Source organism: Aptenodytes patagonicus, chromosome 3 (genome assembly GCF_965638725.1).
Source record: "Aptenodytes patagonicus chromosome 3, bAptPat1.pri.cur, whole genome shotgun sequence".
In the NCBI taxonomy this organism is placed as follows: Eukaryota; Metazoa; Chordata; class Aves; order Sphenisciformes; family Spheniscidae; genus Aptenodytes; species Aptenodytes patagonicus.
Window position 1 is genome coordinate 48,347,192 of NC_134951.1, and position 21,965 is coordinate 48,369,156.

A 21,965-nucleotide genomic window follows, 5' to 3' on the forward strand; every position below is an offset into this window, starting at 1 on the left:
ACCATAATGAACAAACCAGATGTGAGAGTTAGCCAAATAACACTTTTGAACCTCAGTGCCATAAACTGGAAAGGGCACAAACTACTTCTGAAAGAACTCACAAAACACTGCGAAGAAAATGTAGCCTGTTCTCAGTAATTTTAAATTTACTGCCAGGAATTCACCCCCAATACTGAGGGGGGAAAAAAACCCAAAAACCCCAAACCAACAAACAGTGCCTCCCCCCCAGTAAATCAGTAACAAAGGCTTGAAACAGCTGAAACCTCTTGTACTAATGTATGTGACAAGAAGCAAACATTATTTTCCTGAGACACATCGAGTAGTAATAATGGAGAAAAAAGAATCAATGTCCTCTCCCACCTAATTAAAATCTGCACTGCCAAAACTAACTTAGGATGCTGCCACACAAATTATAAGTAAGTTCTAATTTTTTACAAAGTTCCCAAATCAGCACCACCTGAAAGAAAGAGGCTTCACCTAACACAATGGACAGCTCTAAGCCTACTTCCCACTAGTGACACAAGGCCAAATGCACAGCAGAGCATCCAAATCACAGTGAAACAAGCTTTATTTTCCACTGAAAGGGGGGGGAAATGAATACTGGCTAAAATCTACTACATTCAAACATTAGCAAGACATTTACTTACTAACAGAGGAGTACATCAACTAAGAAATCATTAAGACACTCTGGTTCTGATGTCACCAATGCATACAACAGGTTTTGAAAAGCAAACAGGTTCAAAGAATGGATGCATTTTACAGGTACCTACTTGCAAAGGAAAATGCAGATACTACCCTCCCTTATGATGATGGGTTAAGGTTCTTTTACTTAGCTGTTCTGCCCTCCAATTCAATTGGATATAGCCTTTCTGCTTTCTCTCTCTCTAGCAAACACGAATAAACAAAGGAACATTTATTGGTGCTTCAAGAGCCGTTCCCTGATGTCAGATCACAGAACAGGAACCTGAATCTATTAAAAATCTGTTTACCAATGAAGAAACAGAAGCCAATTCAGGATTTTTTGTTTTATACAGAAACACATTCACATGGGAAAAACACCCCATCAATTCACATTTAATTTCAGTTACATGTACTTAACATTATGAAAAGTTAATGTGGTATCTCAAAACTTTGCTAGAGTTTTTGAAATATGTTCTATTGTATGTTTAAAAAAAAAAAAAGATTCCTATTCTAAGGCTATTGGAATATTCCAGCATTCCAATACTGGAACTTTATTCAAAGACAGGATCTGCTGAAGTTTTATTATAGCAAATTACTGGTACTAAAATGTGCTTTGAGAGGACTGCTGGTGAAAGCTCCCCTGCTGGCGATAAAAGCTGACATAGTGGCATAGATAGGACTTACCTTGATTCCCAGCAAATAGCAACCTCTGAGAACCAACAGCACCCAGAAAAATTGAAAGTTGTTGTCAAACTCTCTACTATACTTTAGTCTTTTACCCAACAAAAAGCTAGGTTAAGACAGAGAAAGAAGAGATACTTTAAAAGGCACCTTTCCACTCCTCTCCTCGATTGTGATGTGCATCTCAGCTATAGATTACACCTCAGTGTTAACCTGTTCTTTTAGGAAAAAAGGCATCTCTTTCAACCTGCCTATTTGTCAGCAAAATAAGGTATTTTCCGATACGGTTGTACGATGTGTCCAGACACACCACACACACTGAAAAGTACACAACTAGAAGCTACTTACCAGTAACCAGAGTTTTGAGTGATAATTCACATGCTCACCTTTAACTCTGGGAGACTCCCCCCAGCACTCCCCACAAAACACAGTTACCTTGAAGCAAATTACAGACTTTCACACTGACGGGAATGCCACGCTGTCAAGCAGAGCATGGTTTCCTGATAATTTCCCAATGGCACAGTGCTTGGTGAAGGCCCCCATAAGTCAGTTGCCCACTGATGTCAAAGATGGGCCCGTTTTTTAGACAAGGCCACCAACAGAACCTGAGCTTTAACGGATTCACTCAGATCCTTCGGACAACTCTACGTCAGCATTTTCATAGTGTAAGCTCATAAAATCTGTTATCCAGTTCAACAGCACTTGTGCAGAGGGAACTATGCTCAGACCTCTCAACAATGGAGAGGAGCAATCTTAGGGAGTGAAGCTCAGTCCTGCGAATGTCAAAAGACAAAGCCCACTTGTCATCCTAGAGATGCTATCTTCCTTACATGCCTTATGACATTGGCTGCAGCAGAACTGAAAAGTATCAAGAAATTTCCCCCGGAAAGATAAGCAAGACCTGCCCCTAAATAAAATTTAATAGAGCTAATGGATAACCTGAATTGCTCCAATTCATGCAGATAGTCCAAGACAAGAAACACAGAGACTTAACGAAGTTAGCTCAGCTCCAGAAGAGCATCAGGAAGATAACTAACCACACCTAGTTGGCCAGATGAGTATATCTAGCAGACTCGCTCTTGCTCCTTCTAAGAGCCTCCCATCATTGTGACAATATGCTTCTCCCTAGTACGAATGTTCCACAGCACCAGAACTACACAGAACACCTTACACATCAACAGCTCCTGCAGAAGAAGAGATCTGGAGATTCTGAATGGCTTGTCCCAGGAAGTGAAATATCTTGGCAATGAAAAACAAGTATTCTTTGGAAGATGAAATTAAATAGGATATTTGTTAGAAGGAAGACTACCTCAACTCCAAGAAATCAGGAGACAGCCTAGGACTCAGGCTGTCCCTAGGAGGAAAGTAGCAGGCACCTTCTGCTGTGTGATTGAGCTGAAGAGATCAAGGTTAGGAACTCCTACATCAGACATCAATACCATTTGACCAGATCTCCAGGACACAATCTGGCAGTCTGGTTTATTCAACCCTGTAGACAGATAGACTAATGACAGATGATTCTGGACACTACAGAACCAGAGCCAATAATCAAGTGCTTTCTGATGCAGAAGAGAGGCTGTTGCATCACCTTTCCAATAACATTACTCATCATCCCTGAATGGCAGGTCCATATATGACGTGATATGGCCTGACAAGTTTTACTTGCAATCTGAGCTCTAATACATAGGTGCAGAAGTTCTTCTGATGACTAAATTCTTGTCCTGCAGGCCTTCCAAACAGGCATTGCATTTTAGCAAAGAAGTATCCATTACCTAAATAAACAAAGAAGCTGAAACCACAGGCCATCATGCATACTTTGAGAACCCCTACACAGCTAGTCTTTGGACCCCAGGGTTTAAAGACAACACACTCTTTTTGATATTCCATTCATAGGTCAGGTATCTAGGTAAAAAAACAGATGTTCCGTTTCCTCTAAGATAACCTACCATTGCAGCCGTAACTTTTTGACTAGCTCTAGGTCTACAGAGTAGCTGAAAGGAAGGACCCCAAGAGGTAGGAGCCCTGGTTTGTAATAAACTGCAAGTACTGTTTTTGAAACAAATTAATATTAAATAATCAGTGTCATTAGCTAGGTAATCTTTTGGCATGAGCTCAAGACAACACAAGCAGCAAAGGTACATCAGCCTCTGTTTGATGTTCTTTGTGGAATTCCTGGGCTGCAGGGAGTCATCTACGTCACACCTTGAGAAGGATCTCAAAAGCACCGCATACTCTGTGGGCAGAGCTTCTCTGTCCCATACAGGCTTAGGCTCTGGAGATGGACCTAAAGGAAAATGAGAGGTCTCAGAAGCAGAGGTCCTTGAAATCAACAGCCTGATCTCTTGATCTTTTGTGTGAGCGCCTTGTTCCAATGTAAGGTCTTCTCCTTTCATTCAAGGTAGTTGATGTTGACTCTGTGAAGTTTTAGCACAGTGACTGTGAATTTTGTGGAACCATTGAGTTGCAAACAGGAGAAATCTAACCATACATTCACAACACCTGGAGCAAAGCAGTTAGTAGAAACACAGCAATCAGATCAATGCCACCAAGAGTTCAAGCTGAACAGTGTTGCTTGAGAACTGTTTTTCCCCCCCTTCCTCCCACTATGCTATTGCTTCATCAGGGTCGTGATAGCATAGACATCACTGATGAGGCTGGAAGGACTAGTGGATAAATACTCTAGGGATACAACCCCAACAGTTCACGTTTCTCCCAAGGAATTACACAGAGCAGATCATCCATGGCATTATCGACATCCAACGATATCAATATCCATCTGACTCTGGAGTCCAAAGTCAATAAAGGACACAGACTGTATAAACTCCAAGAATATCTATCTCAATGTGCTCCAAACTGGAGGCACTTCTTCCATGACTGTGTCACTGGAATAAGGAATACTATAAGAATCTGTACGCAACAGGTGTGACAGAAAAGAGAGATGCAAAGGAAAAATGGCCTTGCACACTTGGAGAGCCCCTCTCCAAGAAGAAAAATTTAATGCAGAAAGGGTATGCCGTGGTTTAACCCCAGCCAGCAACTAAGCACCACACAGCCGCTCGCTCACTCCCCCCTGGTGGGATGGGGGAGACAACCGGAAGGGTAAAAGTGAGAAAACTTGTGGGTTGAGATAAAGGCAGTTTAATAGGGAAGACAAAAGCCGCGCACACAAGCAAAGCAAAACAAGGAATTCATTCACTCCTTCCCACCGGCAGGCAGGTGTTCAGCCATCTCCAGGAAAGCAGGGCTCCATCACGCGTAACGGTTACTTGGGAAGACAAACGCCATCACTCCGAATGTCCCCCCTTCCTTCTTCTTCCCCCAGCTTTATATGCCGAGCATGAGGTCATATGGTGTGGAATATCCCTTTGGTCAGTTGGGGTCAGCTGTCCCGGCTGTGTCCCCTCCCAACTCCTTGTGCACCCCCAGCCTACTTGCTGGTGGGGTGGTGTGAGAAGCAGAAAAGGCCTTGACTCTGTGTAAGCACTGCTCAGCAGTAATGAAAACATCCCGGTGTTATCAACACTGTTTCCAGCACAAAGCCAAAATGTAGCCCCATACTAGCTACTACGAAGAAAATTAACTCTACCCCAGCCAAAACCAGCAGAGGGTACCACAAGAATCATCAGCTGGTTGTCTTAATGTGGGAGACCCAGGTAAGTCAGAACACCTCTGCAGCTGAAAAGATCTGGGAGTATGGAAAAGCGCTGCACCCTATGCACCCACATAGGAACGAACTCTAGGAGTTACTACAGAAGGGCTGCAGACACACATTCACCCAGAGTCAGAACAAATGCATACCATCACTCAGACAAAAAGATACCAGTTTCCATTTTATTTGGGAAAATGAATATTTAATACTATATTACACTCAGCTGCTGATTAGAAAATGAAACATTCATAGGGTGAGTTCAGTTTGCAATAAATCAGAAAAAAAAGCTAAAATACCTATTTTAACTGCTACTCTGTTTCACTCATCCCCCTTTTAGTTGGCCAAAGACTTCTCTGTATCACCTAGGGCATCGCCCTAAGTTACTGCAGGTATTTAATGCCCAGACACTGTGCATTTTTCCTCTTCCCGAGAACCAGAAGCTACACCAACGTGCACACTGAGATCTGTTAGCAAGATGTCCAGTCAAAAAAATGTATAAAATTCTTCCAGCCCATTTACAGTTTTGTATCCCTAGAATGCTGGACGTCAACTTCAGTTACTCCACTGCATTTTTTAACGTCAGAACTATTCTTTCTCAGACTGAAGAATAGAGGCTTTCCAAATGCGTAACCAAGATCCAAAACACAGAACCAGAAAAAGAACTGAAGAAAACAGCTTGTTCGGTATCTACAAAGTTTTCCAGAACCTGGTTCACACGTCAGCATGTCTGACTAATATTTACAGTGCTACCAAGATGAAGTAGGCTGAACAAAGGCCAAATTAAAAAAAAAAAAAAAGTACTATGAAAACTTCTTCAGTGAGTCATTCAAGCAGTGTAGCTTCCAAGGTCTGTTATTTTAAACTTAAATCCACATATCCACTGAGCTGAAGCTGATCCTTTTAAAAGAACAAAAGGACCAGATATTGGCAACTCAGGTATCATGTACTTATTTTCTGTTTTTTGAAGACATAAGGACAAACACATGCTTTGATTATCATAAAGCACCAAAACCACTGCTAAAACATTCACTATCACAAAACATCATAGCAACTTAAGTAGTTTGAGTCAAAACTCTATTGGGTTTGGGGGAAAAAAAAAGTCTGATCTGATTATTTTTTGCACGTATCATTCCACTAGAAGACCCGATGCTAGATTTTTAATTACCCATGTAACACAGCATTATTTTTTTTCTGAACTGTCCATCTGCAACTTCCTCCTTGATGAACATGCTCTGTACAAAATATGAATAGTACCAATAGCTAAATAAACAAACAACTATTCCTCGCTGCTCATGAGCAGATATTACCCTCAATGATAAATACAGTTATCACTTAAGGAAGAGAGATCAGCTAGTGATGAAATAAGAACGTTTAATAAAACCTACCCACAGTATTATTTGTTGCCAAAGGCAGACTTAATGATTATCATGTACCCCGGTCATGAAAAGAAGGGAGACTGGACACTCCTGTCTCTATAACATCTTTGCATAATCCCGCACCTAACTGAAAATCAAACGCGGTTAAGACTCCTCTCTACCACTACAGGTTATATGGCGAGTTGTCCACTAAAAATTTGTGGAACTGTGTTAAATTTGTGGTTTCTTAAGCCCTACAACACCTCTGAACCCAAAAGTGGAAAATCACTCTTTCAGAGCAGGAGTTTCATGTCACATGTGACAAAGACAATACAGGAAGTCTCATAATGGCATACTAGCAGAGATGACACAAGGTTTGCTGCTGCCCCACACAAATTAAAAACCAGTAGCTTGTCTTCTGATTTGTCACTGAATTGTCAGTAATGATAGCGACTTGTCCCTGGACAAAGCCGAGGCTCCCAGTTCCTCCTGTGTTCTACAGTCAGGGGGAGCCACAGCATCTGTCATCTCCATGAGAGGCACCATCTCTCAGCACAGCCTAACTTTAGAATTCGAAAGGGGTTTCTTACTCCTACACACGATACAGCTATTCAGCTGGACTGGACTATTATTTGTAACACTGTCTTTGTAAAATGATGTTTGAATATTGTCAGTTGGTAGACATGCCTTATGCTTTGAAGACTACCATTCCTCATCTTTAAAAGGTGGCTGACCCTTTGCGTTAAAACAAATCCTTTAGAGCATCCCTTGCTCCCTGTATCCCACACCTTTCAATAAAGATTGTTTGCATACAAACATTTACAGGTATGACTGTAAGAGAAGAAATGAACAACCTCCAAGGTGGCTGAATACTCTGTACAGTAATTTGTGTCAGAAGCTTGGTAAATTTCAGCTGAGGTAGCACATCATAGAATCATCCAATGGTTTGGGCTGGAAGGGACCTTCAAAGACCATCTAGTCCAACGCCCCTGCTGTGAGCAGGGACACCTTCCACTAGACCAGGTTGCTCAAAGCCCTGTCCAATCCGACCTTGAACACTTCCAGGGACGGGGCATCCACAACTTCTCTGGGCAACCTGTTCCAGGGCCTCACCACCCTCATCGTAAAAAATTTCTTCCTTATGTCCAATCTGAATCTACCCACTTTCAGTTTAAAACCATTCCCCCTTGTCCTGTTACTACAGGCCCTGGTAACAAGTCTTTCTCCATCTTTCTTATAAGCCCCCTTTATATACTTAAAGGCCGCAGTAAGGTCTCCCCAGAGCCTTTTCTTTTCCAGGCTGAACAACCCCAACCCTCTCAGCCTTTCCTCATAGGAGAGGTGTTCCAGCACTCTCACCATTTTAGTGGGCCCATCCTTAACTGTAAAGCCCAGCACGTCTCATCCAAGTTTAGTTCAACACTGAACTTTGTGGGATTGTCTAAAAAAGTACTGAGAATCTGCCGGGATAAGTGCTTAATGCAAAAAAGCTTGCAAACTGGTGGTCAGTTTAAGGATCGATTTAGAAACATCCGGCATTTGCCAAGCTACAGAACCACGTTCAGGTATCTTACAAATGTTGTTGCGTGTGATGACATTGTTAATTTTAGTTCTCTGGAGCCCTCCAGTGGAACGAACTCGTGAGGATAGCCACGAAACCCATGAAACAGCACAAATATTCCACAAAGACATTTTATCTGCAGCAGCCAGGCTGCTGACACTGTCAACTACCAAATCCTGGTGCACGTGTTGCTTCCTAACTAGGTTACTGGCTAAACAAGTAGATATTCTCCCCTGCGCATCGAGGGGAGTTACTTTACTAGCAACGAGCAGCGTTCCTTTGGCGCGTCCAGGGCCAGCCGCGCACTCCCCCCGCGGCCTGCTTACGTGCGCCCCGCACGGGCCTCTCCCGGTCACCCCGCAGGGCCGACGGCACCCACGGCGGCTTCACCCCCGGCAGAGGCGGCGCCGGGCGGCCCGGGGACCCCCGCTCGGCCCTGGGGCATGCGCACTGGCGGGTAACGGGACCCGTCCCCGGCGGCCACCGGGGACCCCCCAGCGGGGCGGCGGCGCATGCGCGCTGGGCGGGACGGGGTCCCGAGGGCTCCCCGGCGCCGGCCGCCCTCGTCCCCCCGCGCCCCCGCCGCGCATGCGCAGCAGGCCACCCGGGCGGCGGGGGAGGGCAAGGAGCTCGAGTCTTCCCTTCTCGTCCAGGCCGGCGGTTTCCGCTCGGGGCAGCGCGGCGCCGCCGGCTCCTCACGCCCGGCGAGGAGCTGCCGCCACGGCGCGCGGCACCCTCCAACGCCTCCCGGCTCGGCTCGGCTGGGGGGGGGGGAGGAGGAGGAGGAGCGAAGGGGAAGATCGGGTCAGCTCGACGCCCGCCGGCCCCCCGGGAGCGCTGGCGAGCGCAGCCTGCCCCGCTACTTACACTCTCCCCCGCCTCCCGCCGCAGGCGTTGCCGCTACTACCGCTCCGCGGCCGCTTTCTCCCCTCTTTCGCTCCTCGTCTTCACGAACAAGACAATATGGCGCCTACTGGCGCTCACCCGGAAGTAAAACGCGTCACGGTGTTGACCCTTGCCTGGAACACGCGAACGCCTCTCGCCACCATCTTTGCTAAGGGCTCGCGGACGGGCGGTGCCTCCCTTCCCCCCTCCCTCGGCGGGAAGCGGCCGGCCGCGGGCAGTGCCACGCCGCCGCCATCTTTACTGTGGGCAGCCACACAGGGTCTTGTTAGCTCGCCGCTCTCCATGGCAGCCGCGGCGGGGGAGGAAGGCGTGGCTGCGCTCGCGCCAGCCTTCCCCCTGCGCGGGGAGAGAGATCCCGGCCGGCGGCGCCGCCCTGCCAACGGCCGCCGCTGAGGGGCGCCGGGGCCCCGCCCGGCCCGGCAGCCGTCTGCCGCCGGCGAGGCCCCGCCGGGAGGGCCCTCCCTCGGCCCGCATCACCTTATCGGCGCAGGGCGCCCCCGAGGCCTCCCGCGGCCGGGCTGCGGGGCGCCGCGGGGCTGGAGCGCGGCTGGGAGCGGTGGGAAGCAACCGGGATTCCCCTTCCCGCTTGCATGCGTTAGTGTGAGGAGACCCATGGGAAGCTCATCAGCTCTGTGGCCTCCGCAGGTAACGGCTACTCGAGACAGTATGATCCATGGTTCCAGTGCGGAGGGTGGAGTCTACATGAAGAAGTATATAAAGCTGCTTCATTAAGTGGATCTTACTCTGGGCAATGATACTGCAGTGAAATATCTACATAACTTGCATAGCTGCAGGGTGTCGGCTTTCTAAGTAAGTCAGGTCAGTGTATGCATATCTGGAGCGTTCCTGGAGCGGGACAATTCTTTAAGTAGTTCATTCAGAATACCCAAATTAACTTTTAAGTTATCATGAGATTTACCTTGAAATTATCGTTCTATTTTAATGTATGAAGATAAACCAAAATCATCCTTGGTAAATAGCTCTTCTTGTATCGACATTGGGGTTGATTCTGTAGGCAAGGACTTAGTGGTTGCGTTGCTTTTTGTGGAACAGAGGTTTTCATTAGCTAGCACATTACTTACCGCTGTGATCACTGCCTTTCCTTCCTTTAGCGTCATCTGATGTAAATGCCTAAAACATCCATAATCTCTTTGATCATTGGATAAAGTAACATTACTACCCACATGGAGTAACAGAATAAATTAACTTTTATAAATCTGTAGAAAATTGAAAGTTTCAAGAAACTTGTGCTTTACTCCATGTAATGATTTCACTGTAAGATTTGTTGGTGCCACTTACGCTACCTATTACTGTCAGCTGAAGTGTTCTAGACTTTTCCCTTTTTGTGTCACAAGGAATGGCTGGACTGAGAATGCTTTCCATGGACAGAAGTGTTCTGGAAGTTTTAAGTCTGTCCAGCGCCGACTGGTGCACAGCTGGAACCCTGGAGTGGTACTTCTGGATGGGCAAGCTTTAAGCTACTACTGAAACTGGAGATGTGAGGGGGACCCACTCTTGGTCCTGGTCTTATCACAGAATTGCGGAACTCGGTTCTTGTAAAGGGAACAAACTGTCTCTTAATCGATGACCTATGCCACAGATGGTAAGGCAGGCGGAAACAAGTGGTGTAGCTTAAGTGTTCAAGGATATGGACTCATCTCTGGGTGTCTCTTCCAAGTGTAGTGAAGTTGTGACACAAGATGAAAGGAAAAATATTCTCTCTTTAGTTGGGGGAAAAAATGGAAGCTTTGTGAACTCAATTGTACAACATACAGCTTATATTTAAACAATATAGTTTTCCAAATGTTTGGATGTTTTATTTATACATTTGTCAAATAATAGATAACAATAGATGAAAAGACAAAATGAATAGAAGACAAATGGCAGCTTTATTCTGAGAAACCTGTTAAAGCACCTAGGATAGATTGGAAAACTGATCAGACTTTTGTTTGTTTTTTAAATACAGTCTGTGTTTAAGGCCCTGTTTCTTAGTAATATTTGGAATTAGAAATCTACAAACAAAGTGTACAATGTGTCAGTACTGTAGTAAAATTCTAAAAATATTTGTTATTTAAGTATCTGCAGAGTAGAGTTAGACTATTAGTTCAAACAGATGAAAAAAGTAAATGAATGAAAACAAGATGAAACTTTTAACATGCTTGATTTATTGCTTCACAAGTATTTCGGACTTGGCAACGGGTTTTTTTGATTACTTGGATTGTCTTTTGTATAAGTGCAAGCACATACGAACATATCAGGGATTGCATAAATGACAGTAGAATCAGAACTCAACTTTGTGAAATGGCTAAATAGGGACTGGCTGACATTGACATGGTGGTTTCATTAGAGAGTTCACTGTAATGATCCCCAGGTTACACAGCTCAAAACCAAAAAACTAACCTAGCAAAACAATGAGGTAAGTATTAAGAAGTCACAAACCTACTCAAAATAAATGCTTTTCTGTTTTCTTTTAAAAGCAGTACTGCACCTTTATATTTTGTACTAGAAAAATATTGGAAGCTGCAACAGATGTAAGAAACATTCTTGACACTTAAAAAATAGTTTTTCTACTAATATCAATGAAGACAGAAGTATTTATAACTTTGTATAAATGGAATGTATACCAAGTAGTCTTAAAGTAGTTACAATGCATTGCAATTATTTTATTATAACAAATAAGTTCACTTAGACTGTTTATATAACTTGCAAAGGAAGTGTTTTGACTTGCACTAACAGAATTCTGTCTGAAAATATATTTTATAATCTCAGTTTACAAAAAAAATAGATCTTGAATCACTTTGAATAATGACTTTCCCACTGTTTCTGCAGTTTATTTATGCACCAATGGGAGAGGAACAAACAGCTACAACAGCTGGCAAAATGGTATCCTAAGACACAGTACATAGATATAGAAGCAAAAATAATCCATTCTAAAATAATTAGACTGAAATGGTTCTACTGAAAATTAGTGGCATCTCTTTCACGTAGATATATAAATCTTTGTACAAATGCATAAATGTGTACAGGACACAGCAAAAAAGTTTCCAGCTGATGAAAACTGAGGAATGTAAAATTTCTGTTTAATCAGGGCTGCTGTGAAGCTGTTTCATGAAGTATGCTACCACTTATTAAATTAGTTAAAATTGGATTTGCAAATTTTTACTAACATAAAAGTTGCATTCAAATGCTTCCTTTGTTCCCATTTTAATACATCTTAGTTTCTCCTCAAGAAATTATTCCTTTCCAAATCTTAGTAACTAATATGTTCAAAAAAGATTTTTATAATGGGTTGGGAACGTAGATGCATTAATTTCATGTCCCTTTATGACTCAGTTTGTATTAGTATGAAAAAAGTCCAAAGAGAAGCAAATGGCGAAGTTAAGGCATTTCAGCCTTTTAATGACTTTATAAACCACTCTCGCCTGCTACCACTTGAAATCCGTAAGCAAGAGCACTTCATGGATACACACAGAGGGTGCAGATGGGAATAGGGGAGGAAGGTTTGGCAGACTGCATGGATTTAATTTTCTAAACAAAGACAATTACAGTGTGTACGTTTTGGGCAGAGAAGTTTAGGGTTTGTTTGTTTGTTTTTCCTTCACCACGAAGTATTTGTAGCCCTCTCTTAAGAGAACAGACTTACACAAACATGATGTCCGTACATGTATTGGTGTAGATAGGTTAGTATAATAAATCTTCTCCCCATCACTTTTTGCCGTATTTAGCATAAATGTGTATAAATCCAAACATCAGAAAGTTCTTTCTGAGGAGAAAGACTCTATAATCTGGACTAACTCCTTAGCTGATACAGCCGTCTTTGTTGATGCCTTCACTCCGAGGAAACTTTTGTAGGGCGTTCCAGTTATCCATATGCAAATCAAGTACTTCTCATAAATTAGGTTTACTTGCTGAAGAGTGAGGAACTATTTACTTTGCTTCCTTTCTCATTGTTTTAAAGGCACTGCCTTGTGACTGGTCAGCAGAGAGCTGCTCAGGAGTCACAGCTTTTCTCGGATACCTGTACTGCAATCTGTAGGTAAAGCCAGTGGGGTGGTAGGGAGAGGCAAGACTATAGTTACAGTAGCTCTTCCGGTAAGAGTTCTGCTAGTTCACGGAACACAAGTGATGGGACTGGGAAACATTGTGTTATGGTTAAGGATTGATGAAAGAAAAGACATTGACAGAGAGGTTTATGGAGACCCCAAAAACAAAGAACGGGAGAGGCTGATGAAGAAAACAGTGGTGCCCTTGTGAGAAGAGAAGGGTGGGACGAAGAGAAAGCCGTTTCCAAGCTATTCCACATGAAGAAGCAGGCTGCTGCACTTTCTCAGGGTGGGGGGGACCACAAAGGTATGGTGTAGCTCTATGAAGAGTAGACGCTGTAGACCTGAAAAGGTTTTTGGTCTGGTAACAGAAGATATTTTAAGGAGAGTCTTAAACTTTAGAGCCCTTCAGTTAAATTGTGAAAACACACAGCTTTTCAATAGTGTGCATGCATCTGGCAGTTGCAGGAAACTACGAGTTGCTAGACTTTGCAGATAGCCTCTAGAATCATGTTTAACAGCAAACATAGGATGTACACCCGTTTTCCTGGAAGGCTCTGACCTTCTCTTGCAATTCCTGATAAGGAACTATACCAAGTCTTCAGTATGCATGTTTATGTACAGTCGCTTGCTTTGGAGCCCAATCTTGCCACAAAAAAACCCCAACAAACCCTACATCTTAAAGGACACGCTAAGTGTGACTTGCATCTAAAATTGTGTATGACATCTCACATTAGTCATCATTTCTTCATTCTAAAGCTGTAACTTCACCTGTTGCCCTCATTTTTAGAGAATGTTTCCTTCTATAATATTTTCATACCTGTTCCTGACTCCGAACTTACTGGAGTTGCTGCTAACACTGCTTTTTATTTCAACTCAGGAAGCCTCATCCAGGAGCAACAGTGATGGCTATCTTGGATAAAGGCGCTGGCTTTTTTTCATGCCATTTTCTCTCCATGTTCTATAAAATATCTTAATAGCAAGGAAATGTTCCCTGGCTGTTAATGAGGAAATAAATCCTGCCAGCATCTTTCATGGCATCCGAGTCAGTATGTCCCCTTGGGAAGATTTCAGTGGTCCAAACTGTGTGAACTCCGGTTAGAGAGAAGCAAAGACCGCCTCAAGATTTTCCTGAAAACAGCATTAAAAATAACAGGCTAAGAACCTTGTTCTGTTTCTCTCTTAGTTTTGTACTTTAGGGAGGTAGTTCTAGGCTAAAAAGTAGGAGATTAATATAGGTACTTAAGTTCAGTAGTTTTACAGAAGTCAGCAAAACTAGGAACTTAAGGCCTCATCTAGTCAGTCAGTCTGCTGTAAGGGGGATGAAATACACTCCATCTGTGGTCTCCCAGCAAGATTGTGTCACAGAAGTGAAACTTAGCTGTTATTTGCTGTGACTCCTGCCCAGAACTCATTCTGAGTTTTGATCAGCTATATACAAAGAGGGGGAAGGTGTATGTAGGTGGATGAAGGGTATGGGAAAATAAGAAGGTAAAAGAAAATTAACATATTTTAACCAACTCTAGTCTAAACATTTTTTTCTTTTTTTCTTAGTGTAGACTCAGGTTAAGATGTGTTTAGTTGGAATACAGATGGCTAAAGTTGACTGCTTGGTTTCTCCGAGTTTTACTACTTTTGGGTAGACTGAGACAATTTTAATCTGTGGAGGGAAAAAATGATTGCGTTGGCCGAAATGCATAGCCTAATTTTGACCTAAACAGAGGAGTTTTCCTTTGGCAAATAAAATCCTGTGCAACCAGGGGCTCAGTCTGTTATGACAATCAGTTGTATGGCCTAACAGTCCTTAGTGCCTGCACAAGTATGTACAAGTAATGTGGCTGTAAAATATACCTCAGCAGTTTGAGGAAATGCAACTGTGGCAGGTTTTGCTGTTTTCTTATGCAAAAGAGTGAATGCAGGTGGGATGAAACTCTGAAACAGAACTAGAGACTAGGAAAGTCGTGCAAGCAAGCATGACAACACGTGGTAGAGATAGTAATAGGGACAGCATGTTTTTTCACCAAAAAGCATTTCCATAAATGAAAATAGTAAGCAGAAATAAACATAGTCTTTTCTCTACCAAAGAGCAAGTTGGACAGGATGGAACTGTTACAGAAGTAATTTGTATTGAAGCAACTGCTTATTACAGAAATGAATTACCACATAGCTTCAAAGCAGTCATCAGATTTTGACCTTAAAATGTATCTATTGCTCTCTGGGATGGAAATGAGAAATTACCAAAAGAAGTAACAACTCAAAAGGGGGCAGTCAGACAGGATACAGAAACAAGGTCCGCCACTGGGACACCTGCTGTCCTCCACTGATGACAAAGGGAAGTCCAGACATGTATCAGAGGGCAAAAGTAATCATTTACTGTCCAACTCACACACACAGTGCAAAAATAATTTATAGTTTATTACTCCTGTGAGAAAAGTATTCAGGAACAGATAAATTCATGTTTAGAACCAAAAGTAACAGAATTACCCAGTTACACTTAAACCCCATACATATTCATACACAAGCTTATATGCTGCACATTGTCATAATTATGAAGTTGAAAATTTACTAAATACAGAAGTATTTGCAATTCTCTTTCCTAGTAGGTAAAATGACAATATATATTGATGGGATTTATGGTGTGCATATATATATATATCTCAGAGGATATACATATGCACACCAAGTATATATTTATATTAAAACAGGAGTACGTTGCTATACCAGTGCCAGTTGGAGACAGCTGAAAGGGTACTGGGTATCTGAGGATTCACTGTCACTTTGTAGAAGCCGTATTTTCCCAATCTATTCCCAGCTCTATCATGAAAGTGCACTGCAGCATTACCCAGAGACAGCTGTTGTTACTCCATTCTGGAAGCACGGTGCTTTCCAATTACTACATGTGGAAGCAACACGATTTGACAGGTTCTTGTTTGCAGAAATCTTAACAGCTGACATCCAACCCAGTGACGGGAAGGATCTGGACTAGATCACAAAAAGTTGAAATACTTCATATTCTTACTGTACACCAGCAAATCCAGGCACTTAAAGCTATCAGTATTTTTATTCTCAACTGTTCTAGAACTATAGGTGAAAGCTTATCTTTATTAAAATCAAGAACAAACTTTCCATAGACCTCAGTAGGACAGGACATCATCTTACATTCTAACAGTACTGTATTTTAATGAATCCAGGAATTTTAAATGTTTGGCAAAGTGCATACTTTAAGAGAACCATTCAGATATTTATAATAGCTTGACTGAACTTCAGAGTCAACATATGATAAATTCTCTACAAGATAAAGGCACAATATTTACAGGTACTCTTACCACTGCAGCTTTAAATAAGATAAACTAAATAACCACTACCATCTTTTAAATTAAACCGTTGAGAATTATAGTAATAATCTTTCATAAAAAAGTAGATATGCTTGAGCATTTAGTACTCTTGATTCTGGAACCGTCTGAACATGGGCATCACTAACATACACCCACTGTCCTCCTGATGCTCCCATGGCTTCTTTTAAACCTGAAATGCAAAAGCAAAAGAAGTTATTTCTTGTCTTTCACGTCGTCATCAAACAAATACAGTGTATATTTCAAAAAGCAAGAGAAGCTTCTAACCCACAAGAATAACTCATGACTTAGATGAAGTCCAGTATTTCTAGTTTGAAATTTAGATGTCAAAGAGTACTGTAAGAGAAATTGGCGGAAGACAATGCTTACACATGTACACTGCTATTGCTTTTTTCATATTTTTTCAAAAAGCCTAAGACATTTCAAGTACAGCTTACTGCGTTCTAACAGTAAGTTATACTAGCACACAATCAGTTCTGACACAGAAAAAAAATCATATTTCAAAAGGTGACCAGTGTGAAATTAAGAGCGCAAAAAGATCTTATCTGTTCTAATAATCATTGCAAGGGAAGCATAAGACTGAGGGAGACTTCCATTTCAAAAATAATGTGAAAAATTGTCCTTCTGGGAGATAAGCTTCAAATGCAATGTGATACTACACAGGATAGACAGGATAGTGCTTGGTTCTCACTCTCCCCAGGAAGGGAAACAGTAAATATTTACCTTCCTCTGACAACTCAACATTCTTGCCTCCGCAAATCATTCGCCAACAGATACTATCCTAGAATCTTATTTCATTCTGCATATCCAAAACATATTAATAAGAACTAGTGTGCTGTTCTCAAAATACCAACAGAAACCCTACAGCAAACCTCCTATCCTCCATGAAGAGCTTCTTGCTGTTCACATTAAACCAGAGTATTCCAGATTTTTAAGCATTAAAAAATTTCCAATCCTAAGATAGGTAAAATGCTCAAATACACGGAAAATTTAATTTAAATTGTCATGGATTCGGCTTTTGTACCAGAACATTTTAAAGTACCAAATATGCCAAATAATTACATTTTACCGGGCACAACTATTCATCTGGACATACTATTTTGACTAGGAAAGAGAGGAGAGTTTTCCATCAATTCTCTGTTTAATAACTGAACCAAAATTCCATTATTCACTGAGCTCTATGTGGGGTTAATACAGAAGTAGGTCATGTACTGGGTGCAACAGAAAAAAAAAGAATTTATTTATGTGGCCCTAAAAATAACAGACTGTTCTGAGCTAAAACAATTATTTACTATAAATACCCTTAAGGATAAGGAGCTGTAGCCAGTGGTTGCTTTTGGTTTTACTCACAGACAGAGGAGGCTCTGTTTGTACGTACCCAGGACATTTTTAGTGGTAGAAATATGCTCTAGTAATTTCTTGGAGGGTGTCCTGACTTTCACATACGCCGCATAATGACCACCTCTCATTGACCCGCTGTGCTCCACTATTCCGTAAAGACTATATAGCACTCTTGCACCATCTGTAACATTCTGCATTCCCAGAAACGCAGAAAACAAAGGTAAATTATTTCACGATGAATTTTACAGATATCTTAACTAGCTGTCAACAGTATTACTTTAAAGGAAGCAAACAGACATCTACAGCATTTCCAAAGGTGAAATACATCTATTAAAAATACTCAATAGTCTATTAATTGAATTTAGTTACCATGGAAGCAGCAATACTTGTCCTTAATGCTGGTAGATACACTAACACCATCAGGGCACCATAGCTTAACTAATACTGGTTAACATCCGTGAAATTCTTGATATGAATGGTATTTCAATTAGTTACAATTCTGATCTCTGGATACTATTTGAAAACATTCACTCTATAATTTCTCTAGGAAAGGAGGGAATAATAAACATCATCATCAATCCAGTTTAACTTGTGCTCAGGACAACAACTGTTGAAGTACAATAAAAATAAAGACTTGAAATGTGTACCTTGCAAGATGCAGAACAAAATGGTGCTAAGTCTAAAATCAGAGGAAAATCCACATGCCTATTTACTTTCCGTAGACTCAAACCAGCCTCCAAAGGAAAAGAAAAAAGACGACTGTAAAATAAATATTTTTACTAGGAAGCTTTTTAAAGCTAAGGTGTATTACTATACTATTAAAATAAACCAAAACCAAGAATAAGATTGTAATGGATTTTAAAATTCTTTGTTATGTTTTCAATATAGCGCCTGCTACACATAAGCAGGATGGACACGTAAGAGGTTTCCCTGGATACATCTGAATGGCTAAATGCACTCTGAAGGTATTAGACAGTCAAAAAAACATAAGCGTGTTTCAAATAGTGGTTCGACCAGTTCTCCATTTAAAAAGCAAATATCGGTATGCACAACGACACTTAAAGAATTGCTTGTCCACCAGCGGGGCAGAGGAATATACAAGAGGGTTTTGGCCTTTTACCTGGTGGAATCTTTTCAGATGGAGAATAAGAATAGCAGGGACTGAAGAAATCAGTAGCTGTTTCCGAGCATTTGTGTAGACACCTTCCATTTTCTTTTCTGTATTTATGAATATCAAAATAATTTGTAAAGTGAAGGCAGTCACACAGAATTTAAGCATTTTTTAAACATCTGACAGAACAGATCTATGCTGTAATGATTTTGTACATGTTATATAAAATGCAAGGGAAATTTTGTGGAGTAACAAAAAAATATTTTCTCATTTTTCTAGTTTTTAGTAAACATAATCTGCCAAATCTGAGCATTATTTTAGCCCGTCCTGTGCAAATCAGATCAAAAGTTGGAAGCGTGTACACTATCTAGGTCAGCTTGCACACTGAGATACCTGCGTTGTCTGTTACTATAGCACCCAACTTTCCTGTTAAAACCATTTCACCTGAAATAAATGGATGATCACTGGAACAAGAAATGGAAGGCACAGGTCTCTATCCATATGAATGTCCTAACCACTAAGACAGAGATTAATTTTCCATTCTTCAGTTCTTTCTGAATGACTACCTACTTTGTGCTTATTTAAGAGAACAGTTTGAGCAGGGGTGGCTACTTCAGAATGCCTCATGCTGGCTTGAGCACACAGGACTGGGATACGTGGACTCCAATCCCCCTGTGGTACAGAGGGAATTGAACCCGGGGCTCTTACCAAAAGTAGCTCAGTGGTTAGCTATACAGTAAAAGGGAACATGCCACCAGCATTTTTTTTGCTGAAAAAAGCAATTAATTTACTGGTTTTACACATGCCCAAAGGAAAATATTTCATTTGTGGTAGAATGAAGCATTTCATGTAAAAGTAGGTGACTTCTTAAATCTTTTGGTTTAGAAGGAGAAAATAATGATTAGTTGTGAACTGATTTCCCTTTTCCATTTTTCACTGTGCCCATGGCACCAAAATATTATTTATATAGCACTTACTCTTAGTCCAGTAATGATAAATGAATGATTATAAAATATTATTTTTAGATTATTTTTCTGAATTTACTCATGCTTAACTTGTATCTCTCCAGATACCTATAAATGCACAGCAAACGGGCAATGTTTTGTTACTGTAAGACCTCCCTTTATATTTTATTTACAAATAATCAGAAGAGCTTAATTTTTTTAACCTTCTGAATTACTATACATCAAAAAAAAAACCTCCAGTCCTTTTTAAAAATCTATTTTTCATTATATTTAAATTGTTTTTCTTACTCAGTGAACCCTAATCGTCTGCTCGGGCTATAGAAACATTGAGGAAAACACTGTCACAAGAAGGTAGTTCTCTCTCATCTCCACACTTACAAATCTTTGTAAGTTTTTTCCCCCTCTTTATTACAAGTGTCTTTTTTGCCCCTCTTACATACTTAATTTCATTACTTCCCTGAGTATGTAAGTTGCTAGAGCTGAATATTACAGCATTTATTTCAAAGCTTCTAGGATTGTAAAGAACAGAAACAGCAGCAAAGATTAATACTGAACAATGAGCCTATTCAGTTTATGGTCATCTTTAAGTTCCTTATCTTGGATAAAATAAAGAAAAGATGCAAAATAAATTCTAAGTTACATCTACAATTATGTTCTAATACAAAAATTTAGTGTTGTTGCCTTCGCAGGGTGAAGTTTTAAGTTGGTACAAGCAACTTCTACTTGAGGAGACATTTTCTATTTAGCCACAAGGGGGAGGCCCATGCTGGAGCAATGAAACGGCAGCGAGTGCACAGGTTTTGAGAGGCAATTTTGTAGGGTCCAGACAGATACAAGCACTTTACCTGTGGAGTTGCTTTTCTTCTGATACTTCTGTTTCCTTTCTGTGCAGCTCTCACATAAAAGCTTGTTGTTCCCCATTAGGAGCTCTACAGAGGTGAACTGGTAAAGGCAGGACTGAACAGAACATTCCTTTGAGCTAGTTACGTAGCTTTGGGAAAGCGTCTGGAAAGCATTTTGAGGGTTTTGGGATAGCGGGGATTTGTCTACTGAGAACACGGAATTATTCGATAAACCTAATGCTGGATCCCCACGGCTCGATTTTTTATCTTCATTTATAGTACCACAGAGGCTGAGTTTGGATATGGCACTGGAAATCATCTCATCGTTACTGTCACTTGGTTTGTTGTGCGGCATTTTGACATTTATGTGGTTGACGTGCAAACCAGATGTGTTGCTGGACGGGCTGAAAGCTGTTTGCTTAGAAGCACTTTCACTTTCTGAGGCTTCGCTGTCTGCATCAAAGCTGCTTTCAGAGCGGCTGGCTTCCTTCTCACTGCCGTCCGTCTGACTTCCATTTACAGCGGAGTCGGCAGTTGTGTCTTTGGAGTACAGGACATCAGAGCTACCTTCCAGCTCAAGCTTTTTGGTTTTTTCCTGCATGATAACAGGACTTTTTTCTTCTTCATTAGAGGAAGCTTTTCTGGTAAGCCGTCTCTCCTGGTTCAATTGATTCTGTAAATTATGGCATTATTATTTCAGTAATATAGGGGAGAAAAAGAAAACAGATCTGTGATCTAATAACATAGCTTTTGAAACATGACAAATTCAAAGCAAATTAAACCTATTATTTTATATTCTCCATCTCTCACGTGTTTAAGCTAGTTGATCTCCTTAAGATCTTTTTAAACCAGTTTAGGATTAGAAACCTATACCCCAGTCAGCTAAGAGCATTATACTTACTGTGAGATCAATACTTCCCACAACTAATGACATTCACTTTGTGACAGCTGTGGATGGCACATTTGAAGCGGTATTCACTTAATCTAACTTAAGCTTCTAAAAGGTTCTCAAGTTTAAGCTAGTCCCCTAGCCTCCCATCAGAGGCCTTAGATGACGAGCAGCTCCAGAAGGAAATTCAACTCACCTTGTAGGCATCTGTCCTAGAATTAAATAAAGCATCCCTAGTTGTATGTTTGCTAATTTGTATATTATCTGAAGTTGATTTTTTTTCTTTTATCAAGATTGCAAGCAGGAAAAAAAAAAAAACTTTGCTGCCACAGAAAACTACTATAGATTAAAAAATAAAAACCCAAAAACTTAGAGCTGCCATAATTTTAAGTGATTTATAAGTGTTCATGATTCTTTTCTTTCTTTTGTTTGGCTTCTTTCCAAAAGAAATAAGCAAATTTCCTTCCCTTTTGCTTTTTCCTTTATCTGAGTTGGATCAAAATTCCAGTGATGCCAGTGGGAATCCTTCCATCAGCCTCAACAGTTTGAGTTTTAGGCCTTTTCTCCTGTAACAGTGTCTGCACCTTC

At 41.2% G+C, this 21,965-nt stretch overlaps 2 protein-coding genes across 8 annotated transcripts in view; both read right to left on the reverse strand.

The window, feature by feature from the left end:
- Nucleotides 1-8,920, reverse strand: part of PNISR (PNN interacting serine and arginine rich protein) — a 30,596-nt gene extending 21,676 nt beyond the window's left edge. For both annotated transcript variants that reach the window (XM_076333285.1, XM_076333284.1), the window contains exon 1: nucleotides 8,795-8,920. The gene's annotated coding sequence lies outside the window, so the exon portion shown is untranslated. The remainder of the gene's footprint in view (nucleotides 1-8,794) is intronic.
- Nucleotides 8,921-15,514: 6,594 nt separating this feature from the next.
- USP45 (ubiquitin specific peptidase 45) overlaps nucleotides 15,515-21,965 on the reverse strand; it is a 55,072-nt gene continuing 48,621 nt past the window's right edge. For all 6 annotated transcript variants that reach the window (XM_076333288.1, XM_076333287.1, XM_076333290.1 and 3 more), the window contains 5 exons: nucleotides 20,492-21,161; nucleotides 18,691-18,788; nucleotides 18,218-18,304; nucleotides 17,608-17,761; nucleotides 15,515-16,401 (listed from right to left, as the gene is read on the reverse strand). In XM_076333288.1, coding sequence (XP_076189403.1) covers nucleotides 16,268-16,401; nucleotides 17,608-17,761; nucleotides 18,218-18,304; nucleotides 18,691-18,788; nucleotides 20,492-21,161 — 1,143 coding nt within the window. In that variant the 3' untranslated portion in view covers nucleotides 15,515-16,267. The remainder of the gene's footprint in view (nucleotides 16,402-17,607; nucleotides 17,762-18,217; nucleotides 18,305-18,690; nucleotides 18,789-20,491; nucleotides 21,162-21,965) is intronic.